The 22,308-nt window shown below is 43.5% G+C and overlaps 1 protein-coding gene and 1 long non-coding RNA gene across 20 annotated transcripts in view; one reads left to right on the top strand and one right to left on the bottom strand.

The window, feature by feature from the left end:
* The window catches only part of LOC139805576 (uncharacterized), a 103,521-nt gene that overhangs the window by 17,583 nt on the left and 63,630 nt on the right, over window positions 1-22,308 (bottom strand). For 14 of the 18 annotated variants that reach the window (XR_011729881.1, XR_011729872.1, XR_011729871.1 and 11 more), the window contains one exon: window positions 11,085-11,201. This is a non-coding gene — a long non-coding RNA (uncharacterized lncRNA). Of the gene's footprint in view, window positions 1-795; window positions 895-10,607; window positions 10,720-10,868; window positions 10,973-11,084; window positions 11,202-22,308 lie in introns of all 18 variants that reach the window. The other 4 variants (XR_011729880.1, XR_011729874.1, XR_011729876.1 and 1 more) reach the window with 3 other exon arrangements.
* LOC139805570 (myosin heavy chain, skeletal muscle, adult-like) overlaps window positions 1-22,308 on the top strand; it is a 46,038-nt gene that overhangs the window by 733 nt on the left and 22,997 nt on the right. Inside the window, exons 2-39 of one of the 2 annotated variants that reach the window (XM_071764095.1) lie at window positions 656-908; window positions 996-1,139; window positions 1,232-1,388; window positions 1,953-1,980; window positions 2,078-2,189; window positions 2,268-2,360; window positions 2,492-2,555; window positions 2,647-2,745; window positions 2,847-2,950; window positions 3,038-3,176; window positions 4,113-4,231; window positions 4,329-4,478; window positions 5,017-5,187; window positions 7,661-7,970; window positions 8,063-8,133; window positions 9,311-9,398; window positions 9,488-9,605; window positions 9,941-10,064; window positions 10,874-11,010; window positions 11,092-11,347; window positions 12,760-13,002; window positions 13,110-13,286; window positions 13,372-13,517; window positions 13,606-13,696; window positions 13,789-14,178; window positions 14,363-14,489; window positions 14,584-14,702; window positions 14,980-15,176; window positions 15,555-15,738; window positions 15,825-15,990; window positions 16,164-16,288; window positions 16,477-16,785; window positions 16,878-17,081; window positions 17,355-17,480; window positions 17,576-17,746; window positions 17,832-17,936; window positions 18,034-18,129; window positions 19,233-19,529. In XM_071764095.1, the coding sequence (XP_071620196.1) occupies window positions 702-908; window positions 996-1,139; window positions 1,232-1,388; window positions 1,953-1,980; window positions 2,078-2,189; window positions 2,268-2,360; window positions 2,492-2,555; window positions 2,647-2,745; window positions 2,847-2,950; window positions 3,038-3,176; window positions 4,113-4,231; window positions 4,329-4,478; window positions 5,017-5,187; window positions 7,661-7,970; window positions 8,063-8,133; window positions 9,311-9,398; window positions 9,488-9,605; window positions 9,941-10,064; window positions 10,874-11,010; window positions 11,092-11,347; window positions 12,760-13,002; window positions 13,110-13,286; window positions 13,372-13,517; window positions 13,606-13,696; window positions 13,789-14,178; window positions 14,363-14,489; window positions 14,584-14,702; window positions 14,980-15,176; window positions 15,555-15,738; window positions 15,825-15,990; window positions 16,164-16,288; window positions 16,477-16,785; window positions 16,878-17,081; window positions 17,355-17,480; window positions 17,576-17,746; window positions 17,832-17,936; window positions 18,034-18,129; window positions 19,233-19,385 (5,820 nt within the window). In that variant the 5' untranslated portion in view covers window positions 656-701 and the 3' untranslated portion in view covers window positions 19,386-19,529. Of the gene's footprint in view, window positions 1-655; window positions 909-995; window positions 1,140-1,231; window positions 1,389-1,952; window positions 1,981-2,077; window positions 2,190-2,267; window positions 2,361-2,491; window positions 2,556-2,646; window positions 2,746-2,846; window positions 2,951-3,037; window positions 3,177-4,112; window positions 4,232-4,328; window positions 4,479-5,016; window positions 5,188-7,660; window positions 7,971-8,062; window positions 8,134-9,310; window positions 9,399-9,487; window positions 9,606-9,940; window positions 10,065-10,873; window positions 11,011-11,091; window positions 11,348-12,759; window positions 13,003-13,109; window positions 13,287-13,371; window positions 13,518-13,605; window positions 13,697-13,788; window positions 14,179-14,362; window positions 14,490-14,583; window positions 14,703-14,979; window positions 15,177-15,554; window positions 15,739-15,824; window positions 15,991-16,163; window positions 16,289-16,476; window positions 16,786-16,877; window positions 17,082-17,354; window positions 17,481-17,575; window positions 17,747-17,831; window positions 17,937-18,033; window positions 18,130-19,232; window positions 19,530-22,308 lie in introns of those variants that run through there. The other variant, XM_071764094.1, reaches the window with a different exon arrangement.

Raw genomic sequence — 22,308 nt, 5'->3', positions numbered from 1 at the left:
TTTTCGGTAAGTTTATTTCTGGGATCTCAGTACAGCCTTGGCAATTCCAGTTTCAAGAATTTCATATCACCACAATTAGATATTTGGGGATGAAATGATTTAAATGTTGTACTGAGGAATGACAACAGCATGCAAAAAATTAAATTGTATCAGAATATTAAAAGGTCACAAAGCCTGCCCTTTTATTTCAGTTGAAAATATCATTAACAAAATTCATTATTTTCCCACTGTCTTTCTTCTATTTTATATTCTATTATATTTAATAGATAAATGTCTCCCATGTTCAGTGTTTTCCAAGATTATAGGTCACCAAAACAACAGTTTTTCAGAAATGTTACTTCACTGTTTCTTCACCTTTTAAAAAAATGTCCTAACTCTATTATCATCCCTAGGAGTGATGTCTTAGTGAAATTCACTCAGCAAATTCACTCTTATTTTACAGACATGATATTCTTAAACCACCATACCTACTGTTCTGAAAAGTCATTAAAAATTGCTCTCCTGAGCTGACCTAAGAATGAGTCTGTAGTTAGCTCATTTTAGATGTTGAAAATACTAAGATTGTGAAGAGAAAGCAAATCACATGATACACAAATTTTCACAGTCTTTAAGAAGAGATGTAAAAAATCCTTGCTATATTGTTCCTTCCCATTAGTGTCCACCAGGCACTTCTGCTGTCGTGCTTTCCATAAAACACAGACATGGCCTCTGGAGATGCTGAGATGGCCATCTTTGGGGAGGCAGCTCCCTACCTCCGGAAGTCGGAGAAGGAAAGAATTGCAGCCCAGAACAAACCTTTTGATGCCAAGTCATCCGTCTTTGTGGTGCATCCTAAGGAATCCTTTGTGAAAGGGACAATCCAGAGCAGAGAAACAGGAAAGGTCACTGTCAAGACTGAAGGTGGAGAAGTGAGTGAAAAACAAAGCTGAAGGACTCTATTTTATTCCCAGTCTCTGCTCTTAGCTAACATGTATGGATCTTTATTTCCCTGGCAGACCCTAACTGTGAAGGATGATCAGATCTTCCCCATGAACCCTCCCAAGTATGATAAAATCGAGGACATGGCCATGATGACCCACCTCCATGAACCCGCTGTGCTGTACAACCTCAAAGAGCGTTATGCAGCCTGGATGATCTACGTAAGTACCAGCCACAGTCTCCCTTTGGGCAGCTCGGAGGAACTGCTCTGCCAGGCTAAGTGGAGCCAACAGGCTGTCTCCTTTCCTCACAGACCTACTCGGGTCTCTTCTGTGTCACTGTCAACCCCTACAAGTGGCTGCCCGTGTACAACCCGGAGGTGGTGTTGGCCTATCGAGGCAAGAAGCGCCAGGAGGCCCCTCCACACATCTTCTCCATCTCTGACAATGCCTACCAGTTCATGCTCACTGGTGAGTGCTTTACCTCCCTCACAGCAATATAAACCAAAAAAACCTCACTGATCTCACTGGACCACGTGATGATACAGTTAAAACCACCATGGAGCTGTATGACTCAGGACTTGAGTTATGCAGGAATTAATTTCAAGTGATACTGACCCAGACGAAAGAGTGGGCTTAGTACTGTGGTTAACTTGCACTTTATTGTATGAAATTCTACACTCTCCTACTGCAAAAATATTACTCGACTGAGTTTGCTACCTTTTCCACTAATAGGAAATTAAAAGTTGTTATTCCATATAAGCCTCTGTTTTGAATACAGATAGACAGTTTGATTAGATTTCATGAGAACTCTGTACAGGGTAAGCAGGTGAAAAACTTGTGTGAGTTTCGCACACCTGTGACAACTCTGTGCATCCATTTCGGCTTATACCCACTACTGTTAGATTCAGGATGGGTCCAGTACTCTTGGACTTTCTGAAGAAGCCCTGACTTATGTTTACAACTTTACATCCCAGTTATCTCATTTTTACCCAGGTCAGCTGCTAACACTATGTTCCATTCTGTCTTTCACAGATCGTGAGAACCAGTCAATCCTGATCACGTAAGTACCTCCCTGTTCAGGTCCCTGTGGGGCTGCCCAGTGCCAGGGGACCTCCTGCCTGATCACACACTCTCTGCTTCTCTCTTTGGTTTGACAGCGGAGAATCTGGTGCAGGGAAGACTGTGAACACAAAGCGTGTCATCCAGTACTTTGCAACAATTGCAGCGAGTGGGGAGAAGAAGAAGGAGGACACATCTGGCAAAATGAAGGTAAATTAATAGATAATGGCTTCAACCAATGTTTTCTTCTGTTCTGAAAGGATAACAGCAATCATTACCCTTCTGTAGGGAACGCTTGAGGATCAAATCATCAGCGCCAACCCACTGCTGGAGGCCTTTGGAAACGCCAAGACCGTGAGGAATGACAATTCCTCACGCTTTGTAAGTTATGGCTTTGGACAAAATCTCTTCCTCTCATGAAGAGATAAGTGAAGGGCTCTAGTAGTATTCCACATAAAACAGATGACAAAAGAACCCATCCAGGCTGAAACACTGCTTCTTCTCCTGAACAGGGCAAATTCATCAGAATCCACTTTGGAGCTACTGGCAAATTGGCTTCTGCTGACATTGAAACTTGTAAGAGACCCCATAGCCTGACCCCATTCCTTCCTAAATTCCCGCCTTTACGTACAGTCTTGTGTCTGACTCTTCCTGCTGTCCTTGCCAGATCTGCTGGAGAAGTCCAGAGTCACTTTCCAGCTCAAGGCAGAAAGAAGCTACCACATATTTTATCAGATCATGTCCAACAAGAAGCCAGAGCTAATTGGTAGGAGGCATCACTGAGCTTTTAGGAGAAAGATCAGTGAGAAACATTAAACTATATTACAAAACTGATGAAATTTAATCCAAGAACGCATTTATTTTCAGAAATGCTCCTCATCACCACCAACCCATTTGACTTCCCTTTTGTAAGTCAAGGCGAGATCACTGTTCCCAGCATTGATGACAAGGAGGAACTGATGGCTACAGATGTAAGTAGATCAACAACCAAGCAGATCAACAGCCTCAGGTCATACACATAACATGCAAAAATTTTACTTTACTTATTTTATTGCTAGAGTGCTATTGACATCCTGGGCTTCACTGCTGAGGAAAAGACAGCCATCTACAAGCTGACAGGGGCTGTCATGCACTATGGGAACTTGAAGTTCAAGCAGAAACCACGAGAGGAGCAGGCAGAGCCTGATGGCACAGAAGGTATCATCAAACTGAACACCTAGAGCTTCTGTAAGCCACTGTGTATGTGACAGACAGGAAATTCTCCTGCATTGGGTTCTAGGATCCTAAGGGAAACAGCAAGCCAGAAAAAAAACCTGTCCCGTGTCCTCTTCTCAGCACATCAAGTTCTCAGTATTTTTCTATCTTATACTACAAATAATTAAAAATTTAAACTATCCTATATGGTCTTCCAGGAATTCAATCCTTCCTGTACTAGTCATACCTTTGTTGGAACATGGCTTGCAGCTGTGAAACACTCAAATGGTTCAGCTCTGACAGGATGATTGGGAACACATGTTCCCAATCACCCTCATCTGTTAGATTCTCAGGAAACTCTGGTGTGAAAAGTGTATTTAATTCCTCTCCTTTGTTGGAGCAGGATCTGCAACCCATGTCTTCAGATCTCTGAGTATATTTTTTCTTGTTAAACAACTAGAAAAGAGGCTGCAATTACCATAGATAAAAGGATCAAACCCAGGGAGTTCTACAGAAATTAAAGCTCAGAAAGGGTTGTAGGCTCTTGATCTGGAAGTGTACAGAGATATCTCTGTGTTCCACCCTAAATATTGGGTTTTTTTTATCACCTAAATGTAGATCTGTACCCAACTGTTGTCACTGCAGCTCCTGAGCTATGCATTTACTAAAAATACTCAGACTTGCAAGCTGCAGCTTTCAATTTTGTGCCAAAAGATCTTTGAAAACATGAGTAGTTTCTACAAGTTTCAGTGAAGACTTTATGAGATAAATTATTTCAGAAAATTTTAATATGCATAATGATGATTTTGACCACTATGAGAGCCTACCAAAAGATTGCAAAGAACATAAATTTGAGCCCTGCACCCTTCAGAGAATACTTCAGGATTCAAAGTCTATCTTTATGACACTAAATTCTTCCTTTTCCCTCTGTCTTTTTAGTTGCTGATAAGGCTGCCTACTTGATGGGCCTGAACTCAGCTGACATGCTCAAGGCACTTTGCTTCCCCAGAGTCAAGGTGGGGAATGAATATGTAACCAAGGGTCAAACTGCACAGCAGGTAGGAAACTTGGTAACCTGAAACTATATTTTGTAGTAAAATTCTTTTAGTTCTTCTCTGCTCGGGAAAGTAACTCTGGAAGTTATTTTTCTTATAGGTGCACAATTCAGTGGGTGCTCTGGCCAAAGCTCTCTATGAGAGGATGTTCCTGTGGATGGTTGTTCGCATCAACCAACAGCTGGATACCAAGCAGCCCAGACAGTACTTCATTGGTGTCCTGGACATTGCTGGCTTTGAGATCTTTGATGTAAGTAGCAAAGATTTGGTAAGAGCTATTTAGAGGTGACAACTGGATCTTATGATCAGTCTGAGACATATTTGTAACGAACATGTAAAGATAGCACATAAATATTTGCACTTAATTGCCTTTTTTTTGTCATCAAGTAAAACATGACTCTTCAAAAGAGTTGTCTTATTTCAAGAAGTGCAAACTCAACAGTATAGAATGGTTCAATCAGAATAATTCCTTGGTTTAAATGTTCAAGGACAAGGCAGCATAGAACCATGTATATACTGATAGTCCTAACTGGGGGGTTTTACTCCCTGTAATTTGGTCTCAAATTGTACAGAAATATATTTTATTTTCACATTTTTATCAATGAAAAAAAAATCCTTCTGGAAAAATAATTTCGTGCATTTCTTTGTTTTTTTTCATAGAACAGTCTCAAGAAATGCACAGACTTGACAATGAAACCAAGATAGCTGCATTTCTCATTTTTAAAGGATGAGGTTTTTCAAATTTTGCTGCATCCTGCAGACGTGGGTCTTTCTTATTTTATTTATAGTTTAATAGCTTTGAACAGCTGTGCATCAACTTCACCAATGAGAAACTGCAACAGTTCTTCAACCACCACATGTTCGTGCTGGAGCAGGAGGAGTACAAGAAGGAGGGAATTGAATGGACATTCATTGACTTTGGGATGGACCTGGCTGCCTGCATTGAGCTCATTGAGAAGGTACCCTTTCTGCTCAAATACATTACAAATGGGGGAATTCTAAAAGTGCTTGGCCTAATTGTTCAAAGGGGTTGGGTGGGAGTGTTGCTCCACCTCAGGGTAAGAGGACTCTACAGTGGCTGTACAGGCTGTATTGATGGGTCAAGGCCAATTGGATGAGGTTCAGCAAGGCCAAGTGCTGGGTCCTGCACTTCAGTCACAACAACCCTGGGCAATGCTGTAGGATACAGGTGCCGGGAATTGCCGGGTGATGAGCCAGGCTGGTGCCCAGTCTCACCTGTGCCCAGTTAGGGCTGGCCCCACTGAGCATGCCCAAGACCTGGGGCCAATAAAAGGTGGGGCTGGGTGTAACCAAGCAGCTCACTCTTGAGTGGGCTTGGTGCTAGGCTGGTCACAGTTAGTCCCTGATACTAACTTAGACTACCAATAGCTCCTGTTCCTGGCTTCAGAATCGAGCTCATGCTCTCGGTGACGTCCATTTCCAGCAACACAATGCTACAGTTTTGGGGAGGATTGGCTGGAAAGTGCATGGCAGAAAAGGACCTGGGGGTGTTGGTTGACAGCTGCAGAATATTAGCATGTCTCCAGGTGGCCAAGAAGGCTACCAGCATCCTGGCTTGTATCAGCATTAGTGTGCCCAGGAGTAGGGCAGGGATTATCCCCCTGTGCTGGGCACTGGGGAGGCTGCACCTCCAATCCTGGGGTCAATTCTGGGCCCCTCAGGACCAGAAGGATATTGAGGGGCTGGAGTGTGTCCAGAGAAGGGAATGGAGCTGGGGAAGGGGCTGGAGCACAAGTCTGCCCAGGAGCAGCTGAGGGAGCTGGGGGTGTTGATCCTGGAGTAGAGGAGGCTGAGGGGAGACCTTGTGGCTCTCTGCAGCTCCCTGAGAGGAGGTTGGAGCCAGGAGGGGTTGGGCTCTGCTCCCAAGTTTCAGTCAATAGAACAAGAGGAAATGACCTCAAGATATTCCAAGGGAAGTTTAAATTGGGTATTAGGAACAATTTCTTTATTGCATGGGTTATCAAACACTGCAACAGGATGCCTAGAAAAGTGGCTGAATCACCATCCCTGGAGGGATTTAGCAGCCAGATCTAGTTGTGGTGTTGAGAGGTATGGTTTAGAAGTAGACTTGGCAGTGATGGGTTAATGGTTCAATTTGATGATCTTAAAGGTCCTTTCCAACCAAAATGATTCTACAGTTCTGTGTTCATGTCCAAAAATTCATGTTTTGCTACTCAAAATATCTTGACTTGTAGTTTATTTTTTCTGTCAAGTGACACATCAAGGTGATTTCACACAGCTTTGTGGCTGCAAATCTGTACTGATCTCTTTTCAAGGGCCAAAAGATTGTTAAAGTTCCAATAATAGTGTTCTTCCAAAACTGCTAGACTCAATTTCCAGGTCAAAGTGTCCCCACCTCTCAATTCAACAGCAGAATATCTATGTCTTTGTAAAATTAGCATATGGACACACAACTGCCAGAACTGTACTTAACTGTGCAAGCCTTGACCATGAGGATGCGGTCATTCTGCATGGGAAATGAAAAGTTCAGTGACTGGCAGGAGAATAAGTAGTTAGGATCACAGAACTGCTCAGGTTTGAAAGCAGCTCTGGAGATCACTACGTCCAACCCCATTGGTCAGCACAGGGTCATCTACAACAGGTTGCTCAGGACCATGTCCAGTTATTTTTTTAATATCTCTAACGGTGGATACTCAACAGACAGTCTGGTAAATCTGTTCCAGCTTTGTCCACCCTCACAGTAAAGATTTTTTTTTCTTCTATTTAAATGCAATTTTGTGTATCTAAGCTCATTCCTATTCCATCTTGACCTACCACTGGAGATCACTGAGAAACATCTAGCTCTGTCATCTTTATCTCCTCCCATTATGTACTGATAAGCTAGAGCCTTCTGTTTTCCAGGCAGAGCAGTCCCATCTTTCTCAACTAATCCTTGTACTGCAGATTTTCCAGTCATGTAAATATCTTTATGGGATGTCACTGGGCTCACTCTACTGTGTCCACATTTCTTTTGTACTGGGAAGCCAAGAACTGGACACAGCACTCCAGATATTTCCCAGCCTGGAGCTGCTGGCAACATTCTAAATGCAGCACAGGATGAGCTGTCAGTCTTTGCAGCAAGGGTTTATTATGGATTCATGTTCAATTTCTCTAAGATACCTCTGTGTGCTTTGAGTCTCTCTGGAAAATAAGGTAGTGTTTTAATTTCTTGATGTTCTCAAGACAAACATTCTCAACAGAAAATAACTGATTTTTCATTAATCTTTAGGATTAGTTTCATGTTAAAAATGTGTCAATACTTTCAATCTTATTTTCTAACAAAAAATGGAATTGAATAATAGTATTTTCTTATATGTATCTCAGACTGTGTTCTGTTACTCTGCCTAAGTGAAGGTCATTATTGCCCTGAAAGCTAAAGTCAAATCTGTTTCCCATGTGCATTTCTTCCAGCCCATGGGCATCTTCTCCATCCTGGAAGAGGAGTGCATGTTCCCCAAGGCAACTGACGCCTCTTTCAAGAACAAGCTCTATGACCAGCATCTGGGCAAGTCCAACAACTTCCAGAAACCCAAGCCTGCCAAAGGCAAGGCTGAGGCCCACTTCTCCCTGGTGCACTATGCTGGCACAGTGGACTACAACATCACTGGCTGGCTGGAGAAGAACAAGGACCCTCTGAATGAAACTGTCATTGGGTTGTACCAGAAATCATCTGTGAAGACACTGGCCTTACTCTTTGCCAACTATGGTGGAGCAGAAGCAGGTGGGTTCTGTGATTGCCATATTTTCACTGATGTACAGTTTACAAAAAGGCAAAAACCTTAAACCTGTTTTATTTTGGTTTCAATTTTGCAGATGCCAGCGCTAGCAAGAAAGGTGCCAAGAAAAAGGGTTCCTCCTTCCAGACTGTCTCAGCTCTTTTCCGGGTACAGTAGAGAGCTTACTGTGTCTTCCAAAGATAGGGAGTAAACCCACCACTTGAAATGGATGGTCTTTATTTGGCTTAGTTGTGGTAAAAGACCCTGAAATTACTTAGCTATGTTTTGCTAGAGGTAACACTACTTTAATCTATTTATGCTCCATTCTGTTGAACACATTCTTTTTTTTTTGTTTTTTTTTTTTTGTCCACTTGTCCCATGACATATTCAAATAGAAGAATGTCACACAAAAACTTCTACATGCCCACCTGTGGCTCTGGAACCTTGTATTGTCCTTTCACAACATTCTGCCCAATGGTATGGAGGTTGGCCTGTTTGTTTATATCTCCAGTTTTTCCCTGTGGTTCAGAGACCAATCTCTAGATGAAATACCACCAGTCCTTGGCTTATGGTTTTTAAGATATCAGATACTTAGCAGGAAATTATTGCCAGAATACAGAATTAAAAAATCATGCAATAAGCCTATGTTTAATCATCATAGGACTTTAGAGGTAATATTATAGGAGAAATATTAAATTTGGTTTGCATTTCTGTTACATTTTCAAACTTTCTTTCACTATCTTTCATGTTTAGACAATTTAATGTTTTGGCTGCTTAATTTACATATTCTGACAGGTCCTCTGAAAGCATCTTCTTCCCTCTGCTAATTATAGGCAATAGCTATTTAGAAATAAGTATACAATTATTAATCACAAAACACGGCTGGGGTTCATCTCATCTTATCTTCTAAGATAAGATGAGATAGATATATAGATATATAGAATTCAGATTTTAAAAATTTCCTTTTGCTCAGTGGGGAAAACTGGAAGGTTCTATGTAGTGTGCTCCATTTGACCCATCTGAAATACCTACTGTATAGTATGCTTCAGACTGCCTCAGAAACATAGATATAATTTCTAATGAAGTCATTCCACTAGAGTCAGTGAAATGTATTAAAATCATATGTATAGTATAGTATTTCCTACAGATTAATCAAAAGCACTTTATACGCCACATTAATAACAGCAAAGATCTATGATGGAAAGTCAGAAAAACTGGTCTGGGGAACTGCAGTTCAGGATTCTGCAATCTAATTTTTGTCTGATACCTCATAATCCCATTTCAGAGGGCTTGATGCTTAAGGGAAATTCCGTGTGCTAATCTACAATTTTAATGACTCTCCCAGGAGAATTTAAACAAGCTGATGACCAATCTACGAAGCACCCACCCACACTTTGTACGCTGCATCATCCCAAATGAAACAAAAACACCTGGTAAGACTCACATACAGAAGGTTTTCAGTATGGCATAGCTCTTTAACTCTATATTACAGAATTACATTAATTTGTGCTCTGAATTACAGGTGCCATGGAGCATGAACTGGTGCTTCACCAGCTGCGGTGTAATGGAGTGCTGGAAGGGATCAGAATTTGCAGGAAAGGGTTTCCCAACAGAGTCCTGTATGCAGATTTTAAACAGAGGTCAGATTTCTTTCCCTTTCTGGATCATTTTTTTCAACTTGAGTAGCTCCTGAAATTTGAGTTTCACCACTGGTGACTAAGGCCACCAGAGTGGCCTAAAAAAAAAGTTTATGTTTACAAAAGTTTATGTTTATAAAGTTATAAAAGTTTATAAACTGCTAAAGTTTATGTTTAGCAATGCTGTTACACTCCCAGCAGTTCTTAGACTCTTTCTTGCAGTCAACTGGTCTCAACAACAGACCTCCTTGTATTCACAGAAGCATAGAATCATTTAGGTTGGAAAATACCCTTAAGATCATTGAGTCTAATGCAAGTCCTTCCATTTTCTCCCCCAGATACAAAGTATTAAATGCTAGTGCTATCCCAGAGGGACAGTTCATTGACAGCAAGAAGGCTTGTGAGAAACTTCTTGGATCAATTGATATAGACCACACTCAATACAAATTTGGTCACACAAAGGTAAAAGAACTATTTTTTTCAAGTATTATATGTTTTTGCTTTGCATGGCTTGAGAATGATACTTAGATTATCCAGATATTACATGAAATGATCAAACAAGGTATTTAAAAGAAATCAATTAAGTACTTATTGACTCAGAACTTGAATAATACAGAATTAATTGACATAGGATAATTTAATCATAGATTAATAAAGGGTTCTTAATTTAAGACAAATTTGTATAGTAAAAGAATCAAGAGTTGTCGGAGGGCGTGATGGCACGGCCTGTGCTCTACGTAATCAGAATAATTTATTTTGCAGAATACAAATTTTAAAAAGCCTAAGATAACTAAGTGACTAAGCCCTGATTATATGGTTCACTACACATTTGTAGGTACCCAATATCTACTCAATGATTTATAGTTTTGTTTGTTACACACTCACAGTGTTTCATTCTAGAATAATAATCTTAACTAACCATTCCCACAGCTTGCACCTGGCACAAGTTCATAACATTATCGAGAAGCCAAACTCCTCCAACCATTCCCAGGATGTGTACTGCACCTCTATCTTATGTAGCTCCATCTGTTCTCAGGGTATTTTTCCACAAAGAGTTAATAAAAACAAAGGCAAAATATCTGCCTATTGTAGTTCCACAGCTACAGGTAACTGGAACCTTGGAGATATAGAAGAGATTCTGTCACTGCATACATTCTTTGTGCTTTTGCTCTCTTTCAAAAAATCTCATATTATGTGCCACGGGGATGGGTACTGGGCTACACTGAATAACAAACACATACACTGCACTTATTTTTTCATCCTTACCTAAGGTGTTCTTCAAGGCTGGGCTTATAGGTCTCTTGGAAGAGATGAGGGATGAGAAACTTGCCCTGCTTATCACTCGCACACAGGCAAGGTGCAGGGGCTTCCTGATGAGAGTGGAGTACCAGAGAATGGTAGAGAGGAGGTAGGCATTTCCTCAAATCAGTTTCACTGTATTGAGTTGTCATGGTCAAAATATTTAATATTAATTTCACTTACCTTTCAGAGAGTCCATTTACTGCATCCAGTACAATATTCGTGCATTCATGAACGTCAAGCACTGGCCCTGGATGAAGCTGTTCTTCAAGATCAAGCCCTTGCTGAAGAGTGCAGAATCTGAGAAGGAAATGGCCAACATGAAACAAGAGTTTGAGAAAACTAAGGAAGAGCTTGCAAAGTCTGAGGCCAAGAGAAAAGAGCTGGAGGAGAAAATGGTGAAACTGGTGCAGGAGAAAAATGACCTGCAGCTCCAAGTGCAGGCTGTGAGTACTACCAATATGCTGCATCTTAACTGAATTGTCTGTGAATCTCAGGATGCAATGAACAAATACATTTTAAAAAGGCATATAGAAACTATAATTTAAATAAGATGTATTTCACCAAGTACTGCTCTTGAAAATATAGCTTCAGTATGGACTGTCAGGAGGCTGTAGATATTGAATGAGTGAGTAGATATTGAATGAATGACTCAAGATATTGAATGAGTGAGTCTTTTCTGTGGTCTATGCTGAAGTTTCTATTATTTATCTCCTGTTAAACTGCATCAGAGTAATCAAGAAACCTTGCTTCTAGTAGTATCATGTTTATTCTTCTATCATTTTTTTCCTACCTCTCCAAAACTAGGGATGCCTATCTTTACACCCATATAATTAGGAAATCTAGGACAAGTTTAAGAGGATGTTTCTTACCTCTCTTTCTCCTCCAATTAAACAAGGTAAATTATTTATTTCCAATGTAGGTGATGGCCTAGCTGATAATAATATTATTATGTTGTAATACTGAAGTGAGAGGAAAAGGAATTCAATTTTCCTGCTCACTCTGCCAAATCTTTCAGAATCATTATATAAAATGAAGTGACACATCTGTGGTGTTGCAATGCTGTGTTTTCTAAATGAATTAATTCACAGAATAGAAAGAACTGTAACCTCAAAGTAGTACTGTGCAGCATATGTCACATAGGAATATTAACATACCTCCATTGTACTGAGAAAAGTGTAAAAAGACTAAAAAATCCACTCACCACTAAATTTATATTTTTTTATTTCATATTATTTCTACTGGACTTGAAGTAAAATATAACAAATACCACAGGGTACCAGTTGCAAAGAATCCTACAGACAGAAATTCTATCAACACCATTTTCTTCTTAGCTGATGAATATCTCAAAGAGAAAAGACAGTTTTTACAGACTGAGTATTTTTGGGCCATAGTAATGAAAATCTAACTCAGAAACAGTTTCTTCAAAAGAAGGGTGAAAAAAGAGAAATATAGCCATGATGTGAGTATAACTGTCACTTTGGTATTTTATATGTATTTGGGCAAATGGCTGTCACTCAGCACTTCATAAACTTTGGAGATATTCCTATGAATAAAACCAAATTTATGTACTTTGTTCTAATCTTAGATATTATGAGATAATATCGGAATCCATACCTTGCACAGATATATAAAAAAATCACTATGTAGATTGAAAATAATCTGCTTTTGTTTTAGCTTCCAAACTGGTTGTTTCAAAAGCAACAATATAAAATCAATTCTGCATTCTATGCCAGACTGTTGGAAACAAAGCCAACTTTTTAACTAAAAACTTACTATCCAGGACACTGAAATATGAAGTTAAGAATCTTGATATTCCACAAAAAACATACCTCTTAACCTCATATTTCCTTACAAGGAAGCTGATGCTTTGGCTGATGCTGAGGAAAGATGTGACCAGCTCATCAAAACTAAAATCCAGCTGGAAGCCAAAGTTAAAGAGGTGACTGAAAGGGTTGAGGATGAGGAGGAAATTAATGCTGAGCTGACAGCCAAGAAGAGGAAACTGGAGGATGAATGCTCAGAGCTGAAGAAAGATATTGATGACCTTGAGTTGACATTAGCCAAGGTTGAGAAGGAAAAACATGCAACTGAAAACAAGGTAGGAAGCAGATGTCACTCTCCCTCGTGAAAAGATCATTTTTTTTTTATACAGTATCAACTTTCACACGACATTTTTTATTTACACTTGCTTCCTTCTTCTCAAAGGTGAAAAATCTCACAGAGGAGATGGCAACCCTGGATGAGACAATTGTGAAGCTGACAAAAGAGAAGAAAGCCCTCCAAGAGGCCCATCAGCAGACACTGGATGACCTGCAAGCAGAAGAGGACAAAGTCAATACTCTGACCAAAGCAAAGACCAAGTTGGAGCAGCAAGTGGATGATGTAAGCACACAGGCATAGAGCAAGAACAGGACAGGTGTGGAGTTAGACCTGGCTGGTAGAACATTGATGGTCTTGTTTGTTGTAGCTGGAAGGGTCCCTGGAGCAAGAGAAGAAACTGCGCATGGACCTCGAGAGAGCCAAGAGGAAACTGGAAGGAGATCTGAAGCTGGCCCATGACAGCATCATGGATCTGGAAAATGATAAACAGCAGCTGGATGAGAGACTGAAGAAGTAAGTGTGGCTGTGGGACACCTGAGGGCTGCGCTGGTGCACTTGGGTGGTTTTGTTCAGGCACTAATAGGATTTGCTTTGCCCAAAGGAAAGACTTTGAAATCAGCCAGGTCCAGAGCAGAATTGAGGATGAGCAACTCCTGGGCATCCAGTTACAGAAGAAGATCAAGGAGCTGCAGGTGAGTCTCTGTTCCTTCTCTTCCAACCCGTCCAAAAGCCATCAACTGGGACAAAGACGTGGATGTGAAGGGCTGTTGCTAATGTTCCCCAGGCTCGTATTGAGGAACTGGAGGAAGAAATTGAGGCAGAGCGAACGTCTCGGGCAAAAGCAGAGAAGCAGCGGTCTGACCTCTCCAGGGAGCTGGAGGAGATCAGCGAGCGCCTGGAAGAAGCAGGAGGAGCTACCTCAGCTCAGATTGAGATGAACAAGAAGCGTGAGGCAGAATTTCAGAAGATGCGCCGTGACCTGGAAGAGGCCACGCTGCAGCACGAAGCCACGGCTGCCGCCCTGCGGAAGAAGCACGCGGACAGCACGGCTGAGCTTGGGGAGCAGATTGACAACCTGCAACGGGTGAAGCAGAAGCTGGAGAAGGAGAAGAGTGAGCTGAAAATGGAGATTGATGACCTGGCCAGTAATATGGAGTCTGTCTCCAAAGCCAAGGTACATGAAAACTTTTATTAGTAATTTAAAATAATTCAGCGTTTGTGTTTTATCTTTATTTAACTGTTCGCGTATGCACATAGTCCATAGATATGTAAACTGAACATTTCGGATTTATTGTCCTGCTCTAACTAGTCTGAATCAAGGTATTATCTCTACTTCCTTATGTGTGATTGACACATAGGCAAACTTGGAGAAAATGTGCCGCACTCTGGAAGACCAACTCAGTGAATTTAAATCAAAGGAGGAGCAGAATCAGCGCTTGATCAGTGACCTCAGTGCTCAAAAGGCTCGTCTGCAGACAGAATCTGGTACAGCATTTTGATCTCTGATTGCAAAATGTGGCAACCCACTGAATGACTCTCTTGGCTGTTAAAATATTTTCTTCTTTACAAACTTTGCCAGGTGAATATGCGCGCCAGGGGGAGGAAAAAGATGCTTTAATTTCTCAGCTGTCTAGAGGGAAACAGGCTTTCACCCAGCAGGTTGAAGAATTGAGGCGGCAATTAGAGGAAGAGATAAAGGTGAAATGAAATATTTTGCATCATTTGTTTTTAGTACATTTTTCAAAATTTCAGAATGGTGATCTACTTTAAAACTCAAAACAGTCCATTATGTCATGAGGTCGAGGTCCTGTCAGGGCAGCATTTGCAGATTTTTTCAGTATTTCAGACCCTGGCTTTGATTTTTAATGATGCAATTTAATCAGTGTTTCTCTGTGACATATTCTAGTGTCAAAATATCATTAAGACAAAATATCCCATGATATTTGACCATTACTGCAACTTTTTTTAACACCAGGCCAAGAACGCCCTGGCCCACTCCTTGCAGTCTGCTCGCCACGACTGTGACTTGCTGCGGGAACAGTACGAGGAGGAGCAGGAGGCCAAGGGGGAGCTGCAGCGTGCCCTGTCCAAGGCCAACAGTGAAGTGGCCCAGTGGAGAACCAAATATGAGACAGACGCTATTCAGCGCACAGAGGAGCTGGAGGAGGCCAAGTATGTGGGGAAGGACTGGAAGAAAAAAATAATAAAAGTGAAGACAGGAATGAGATGCTGAAAAGTGAAAGCCTAATTTTAGGTTGGGAAGGAGTTATATGTAACAGGAATATGTACTAAAAAGGGAGTGTTTTTGAAAAACACAGGTAAAATAGACTAAATAACAAAGACTGCAGGAGACATACAATGTGTGGTGTATGCAAAGGACATAGTGATAACTTGAGCTGGGGGAAAGAAAAAAGGAAGAAAAATGAATGGGTGGGATAAGTTCTACACTGTGTACACAAGGACTTCAATGTGCTTCCGCACTCTAGTGAAAATGAAAAAAGCACAGTCCAATTTAGTATCCAATTAGGAGCTGGACTTACCTCCTCCCAGGAAGAAGCTGGCACAGCGCCTGCAGGATGCAGAGGAACATGTTGAAGCCGTCAATGCCAAATGTTCTTCCTTGGAAAAGACAAAACAGAGGCTGCAGAATGAAGTGGAGGACTTGATGATTGATGTGGAGAGATCAAACGCTGCCTGCGCAGCTCTGGATAAGAAGCAGAGGAACTTTGACAAGGTCTTTTGGGCTCCAGCCCTGGGGCTCCTGGGCAGAGCCTCCCCTCCTGAATGTCACCTCCATACTCACACCCCATTTCTCTTCAGATCCTGTCAGAATGGAAGCAGAAGTATGAGGAAACGCAGGCTGAGCTGGAAGCCTCCCAGAAGGAGTCTCGCTCGCTCAGCACAGAGCTCTTTAAGATGAAGAATGCCTATGAGGAGTCCTTGGACCACCTGGAGACGCTGAAGCGTGAGAACAAGAACTTGCAGCGTAAGTCCCTGGCCCTCTGCTGCTGGCAGGGCCTTCTCACTGACCACCACTACCCAGCACTCCACACGGCTCTGTGGCCACAGGTCTGCAGAGATGCCTGTCACCTTGGTGTGGCAGAGCCCCTCACATCCATCTCTCTGCCTGACCATGACATTTGGTCTTTGTTCCCCCAGAGGAGATTTCTGACCTCACGGAGCAGATTGCTGAGGGAGGAAAGGCGATTCATGAGCTGGAGAAAATCAAGAAGCAGATTGAGCAGGAGAAATCTGAACTCCAGGCCTCCCTGGAGGAAGCTGAGGTACATGTCCCTAATCCCTGGTGTCTGCACTGAAAAGATAAGCACTGGGGAAATGTCCCTGAAACTGCTTGGTCCCCTCCTGTTCTGTCTGGGGAGCACAGTCAGCTGAGATCTCCTGAAACTGTCATTACCTAGGAAGCAAGCAGTATTTTTGTTGGTGTTCTGAATGGTTGCTTCCACTTGTCCAGGCCTCCCTTGAACATGAAGAGGGGAAGATCATGCGCCTCCAGCTTGAGCTCAACCAGGTGAAGTCTGAGATTGACAGGAAGATAGCAGAGAAAGATGAGGAGATTGACCAGATGAAGAGAAACCACCTCCGAGTTGTGGAGTCCTTGCAGACCACCCTGGATGCTGAGATCAGGAGCAGGAATGAAGCCCTGCGGCTGAAGAAGAAGATGGAAGGAGACCTGAATGAAATGGAGATCCAGCTCAGCCATGCCAACCGTGTGGCTGCAGAGGCACAAAAGAACCTGAGGAATGTACAGGGAGTACTCAAGGTCTGTTCACCAAAACGACAGAAAGATAAATGATATTCCTGATATTCTGGGCACCGATTGCATCCTTTTGGCTGCTCTTGTCTCTTTTACAGGATACACAGATACACCTGGATGATGCTCTCAGGACACAGGAGGACCTGAAGGAGCAGGTGGCCATGGTGGAGCGCAGAGCAAACCTGCTGCAGGCTGAAGTTGAGGAGCTACGGGCAGCCCTGGAGCAGACAGAGCGGTCGAGGAAATTGGCTGAACAGGAGCTTCTGGATGCCACTGAACGTGTGCAGCTCCTCCATACCCAGGTGAGGGTGCAGTGTCAAAAGCAGTTGTGTTGATCCTTAACAAACACAGATGGCTACTTTACACCAGAGGATACCAGAAGGGTCTCTCTATTGCTGTACGCAAGGAACAGCCTACTCAGCAACCATCACCCGCCACTCACATTTTGTAACAAAACATTTAAAAAAGAACACCAGATCTTGAATTTCAAGCTTGAGGAGTAAAGACTTGACTCAGGTGGTAATTTTGGTATTGCAGGCCCAAAAAGACAAGTCTTGCAATTTCTCTTCATGCAGAATACCAGCTTGATCAACACCAAGAAGAAGCTGGAAACAGACATTACCCAAATTCAAGGGGAAATGGAAGATACGATCCAGGAAGCCCGCAATGCTGAAGAGAAGGCCAAGAAGGCCATCACAGATGTGAGCTGGGGGTTCTTTGCACTGCTTCAGATAAGTGCCTTCTCCCTAAAAGGTCTCCAGCCCCAAAATGGCTTGTGGTCTTTTGCTCTCATCAGGCAGCCATGATGGCAGAAGAGCTGAAGAAGGAGCAGGACACCAGCGCCCACCTGGAGAGGATGAAGAAGAACCTGGACCAGACAGTGAAGGATCTGCAGCACCGTCTGGATGAGGCTGAGCAGTTGGCTCTGAAGGGAGGCAAGAAGCAAATCCAGAAGCTGGAGGCCAGGGTGAGTAGGGCTTTTGTTTGTGCATGAGCAGCCATGTCAGGTGAGCAGCCATCAGGGAAGCTCCAAAGTGGACTTGTCATTGCAGGTGCGGGAGCTGGAAGGGGAGGTTGATGCTGAGCAGAAGCGCAGCGCTGAAGCCGTGAAGGGTGTGCGCAAGTACGAGAGGAGGGTGAAGGAGCTGACCTACCAGGTAAGGCAGGAGGACTGTGTGCGCTGATGTACCCTTGTGCAGGGGTACTTGCAGAGTATGCTGACATACTGTCTGCCTTGTTTGCCAACTGCTTTAGTCTGAGGAAGACAGGAAGAATATTCTCAGGCTGCAGGATCTGGTGGACAAGCTGCAGATGAAGGTGAAATCCTACAAGAGACAGTCTGAGGAGGCTGTAAGTATCACTCTGAGTGCTTGCAAGAATCATCTTACAAGCAGGTAGCAGAGTCATTGTTTGGATGAATATCAAAAATTTGGAATTTGCCATTGGTTAGTAGTAGAGAGCTTCAAGTTCTTTGAAATGCTTATAAATTATCCTTACTTTTGGGAATGAAAGGATGAGAACAGCAAATGAAAATTATTTTTTTTTCACTATGACAAAAAGTAGCCTGTAAGTAGTTTTCAAGAATTTCAAATTAATAATAGTGATGATACAATATATTAAGAAATTTTCTAAAGAATAGTTTCAGACTTCTGAAAACCACTTATTTGTCTGGATGAAAACTTTCTGTGACCCTTGCAACTTGGAGGAGCCTGGTGGTTATGTTGAAGCACATTACAATACAAAACTCCAGAAGTCTGTATTGTAGAACACAAAACTGTTGCATAAGAAATCCTTCTCATTCAGCATATGCCTACCTAGTATGGGGAATTCTGTATTTATATATGGCCAGGGAAATTTCAGGAGATATAGAAGACACCAGAATTACACTCCCAAGCCACACTGTGCACTGCATTTAGTATTGTGCCTCTGCCTTTTTTCTGGACATGCTTCAATCATGGATGAACTGATGCAAGCCCTGCAGACCCTGAATGTACAATTGTCTGAGCATGGCTTCCTTACTGCTGCAATAGTTCAGTACAGAGAAGGGATTCTGGACTCAGATGAGGGAATGTATGAGAGGGACACTGAGGATATTTCATGGACTTACATCTCCTATAAACTCCTAACCCACCTCAGGATCTGCAACAGTATTTGAGCATTTAGTTACAGAGCTAACAAAATCTGATTTCCAGCATCCCATTTTGTTTCCTTCCCACATTTCAGAACAGAATTATGTTCAAACCTAATTGTGCTCTGCCTACAACTGTTCTTCAAAAAAGGGGAGGATGAGGATGTCTGTGTGAGGCTTATGTATAATAAGCACTGGTGTGTTGGAGGGAATGAAGGTCTGGGCTATCCTCCAGGGAACAGACAGAGCTGTGCAAGGCCAAGGTGTGGGAGGAGTGAAATCCCAGCTCTGGGCTTCTCAACACCAACTCCCTCTCCCTGCACAGGAGGAATTATCCAATGTCAACCTCTCCAAGTTCCGCAAGATCCAGCACGAGCTGGAGGAAGCCGAGGAGCGGGCTGACATTGCAGAGTCACAGGTCAACAAGCTCCGAGCAAAGAGTCGGGAGTTTCATAGGAAGATAGAAGAGGAAGAGTGAGGTTGTCCTGAGGCAACAAAGTGACCTGAGGGATGCACAAAATGTGAACCTCTCAGTCACTTTCTTCTGCAATGTGTCTTTGTACCTACCCTCTGTCTAGAGAATAAATAAAATAGATTAATCTGCATGTATGCTATAAGTACACACAGTGCCTTCTTTAGTTTTGTTTCTGACCAAGCCTGGTGTAGGGCATTACAGCAGAGGTTTTCTTGCTTTCCTGGCTGGAAGAAGGGAGAAGCAATGTGTTGTGGGTGTTGTATGGGTAAGGAAAGAAGGAGAAAGTTTCTGTGAGGCTTCTAGGTCATCAGTCTATGAAGGAGATGGACGTCTGGACCTTCCCCTGCAGAACAGCTATAGCTCTTCAAGTCCAACGTGTGGGAGGAGCGAAACCCCAGCCCCGGGCTCCTCAACACCAACTCCCTCTCCCTGCACAGGAGGAGTTGTCCAATGTCAACCTCTCCAAGTTCTGCAAGATCCAGCACGAGCTGGAGGAAGCCGAGGAGCGGGCTGACATTGCAGAGTCACAGGTCAACAAGCTCCGAGCAAAGAGTTGGGAGATTCATGGCAAGAAGATAGGAGAGAGAGAGAAAGAGGAAAAGTTTTCATTTGTTTCTCATTGCTGCTTAGGTCTATGGTCTCATGCATGCTATAAACAGAGCCTTCTTTACTTTTGTTTCTTTTGGTTTTTTACTCCTCATGTGAGAGGCAGGAGAGGGTGATCCCTTTCCTTTTTGCTTTTCCTGCTTCTGTTTGTGATCCTGGCAGTTGCAAATCATAAACATCAGTTTCTGAGGAAGTTGTCAACAGCCATGATACACTGCACCATGGAGGACTGACAGTTCCTTGGCAGAGACAACTTCTGGCACACAGCGCACCCTTAGGACACAGAGATAGTGCCCCTAGATTGTATCATCTCTCTTACCCGAGATTCCCTCAGCTGCTGCCATCACCTGCTCCTAGTTCCTTCACTTGGACAAAACACTGCCCATGGCCACATGCTGGAAGGGCAGCTCCTTTGGGCCCATTTCGTGCACGTTGCCTGGCACCAACACAGTCTCCTCATCACTTCCCCTCCAAGGTCAGCTTTGTGCTGTCTCACACCACAGTGCACGTGGCACTGCCTCAGGCACGAGGAGAGAAGAAAGATGATGGCTGCCTCCCTCCCTCCTTCAAGTCCCTGTCCCTTGTTGGTGGCCTACCTACAGGCTCAACAGACAAAATATTTTTTTGGATGAAGTGAAAGGAATGAAGCAAGAAGGGAAGAGGGGAACTGTCAAACAGCTTTTCAGACCCTGGCCTGAACAGCAGAGGCCCAGTGGGCACATACAACTCTGAAGCTTCACATGCTCTACGAGCCATCTCAGCTGAATTATTCCAATGCAATCAGGATGCCTTGCCTCCTGTTTGGGCGAAAGACACATGGACAGTGCCAAGGTGTGTTGAGGACAAGCCAGGTGATGTCTGCCTAAGCCAATGTTTTCTCAGAACCAAGAGCTCTCTCTCCCAAGCAACTTTGGTCCCTTATGCTCAGGGAGACCACCCAGCCTTGGAAGATTTTTCAGAAACCTCCAAGACTCCAAGGCTGTGCAGTCAGTGAATCAAACACAGGTTAGTGGGAACTGACGGCTGTGCAATTAATTTGGAAATTCTTTCAGCAATGTCAACTTACATTATCGCAGGTGCTGTTGCAGCACAGTCTTTTTGAAGCATTCACTGCCCCCACTAATTGACTCCAGGCTGCAGGGTCCTTGCCGCAGAGCTATGTGGTGCGAATGAAAAAAACATGGGCAGCAACTAGGAAACTATGATGTGTACAAAAGAACTGTCACCGAAGACATCTGTGTGAAAGGACAGGGGAGTCACTGAAGAAGTAGGTCTTGCATCAGAGCACTGTCTGCTCTGACCTGCCTTAGCCTTCTTCAGACTTCTTTGAAAAATTAACTGGCTGTTCCTCTTCTTCCTCCTGTGTGCTTCACCAGCACACGGTTACACACCCTCTGGCATCTCTGTTGTGCTCAAGGACGTGGTTGAAAATGAAGCAGAAGCCACATGCCCTCAGCTCAGGGCCAGGAGCCCACCCTCAGGCAGCACTTGCCCTAAGCCCGAATGGGCAGTGTTGATGGGACTGAGACCTGGCCTTGTATCCAGCAGATTCACAGCTCCCTCCTGGCCTCTGCCTCCTGGGCTCTGAGGTACCACCAAATTGCCCATCAGCCTTCACAAAAGCCATTCCCAGAGGAGGACACAAGGCCAAAGCAGAGAGCTTTGGAGGGTACCCATGCCAGGAGGATCAGCCTGTCACTTGCCTCCCTTCCTTCTCAGTGTCAGAAGCTCAAAATAGCCCCACTCCTGCAAGGCTCCTATGTGGGGTCACGCCTCTTTGTGTAGATGATACACTTCCACTAATAGCTCCCGAAGACATTCCTGGGCGGGTAGGTTGCCTTCTATATCTCAGCACAACGTGCTGCCATGCAGAAGCTGGACAACTGTGCTGTGTCCTAAGATGGCAGGTGCTATTCTTACCCCAGAGAGGCTTCCTCCAGCACAGCTCTTTTCTCAGCTGAAGTGTTCAAAAGCAGGAGCAGGCCTGAGTGTGCTCTCCCTGGTAAGAGTAAATCAAGAGAGGACCCTCTGCAATGATGCTGTGCCAGCGCAGCACCTGGGTGCTCACCATGGTGTGTGCTGTGCCAGGGGGCACACAGCAGCTGCCCAGGCACTTCCAGCAGTCAGCTAGGGCTCAATGTGGGTTGGATGGGAGCTTCCCTTCTCTTGGAAACCAACAGCTGGAAAAGGCAGGTTTGGCTGTAGCTCTGAAAGTGCATGATTTTACATCTGCCTGTCCTGGGGTCTCTGTCTGGGTGAAGATAGAGGCAGGCCTTGCTCCAAGGTTCAGCAGCATTGCAGGTGGACATGGGCCTTTGCT

The sequence above is a fragment of the Heliangelus exortis genome, chromosome 20, assembly GCF_036169615.1.
Source record: "Heliangelus exortis chromosome 20, bHelExo1.hap1, whole genome shotgun sequence".
Lineage (NCBI taxonomy): Eukaryota > Metazoa > Chordata > Aves > Apodiformes > Trochilidae > Heliangelus > Heliangelus exortis.
The sequence above is the reverse complement of the archived record's forward strand: the minus strand, read 5'-3'. Positions and strand labels throughout refer to the sequence as shown.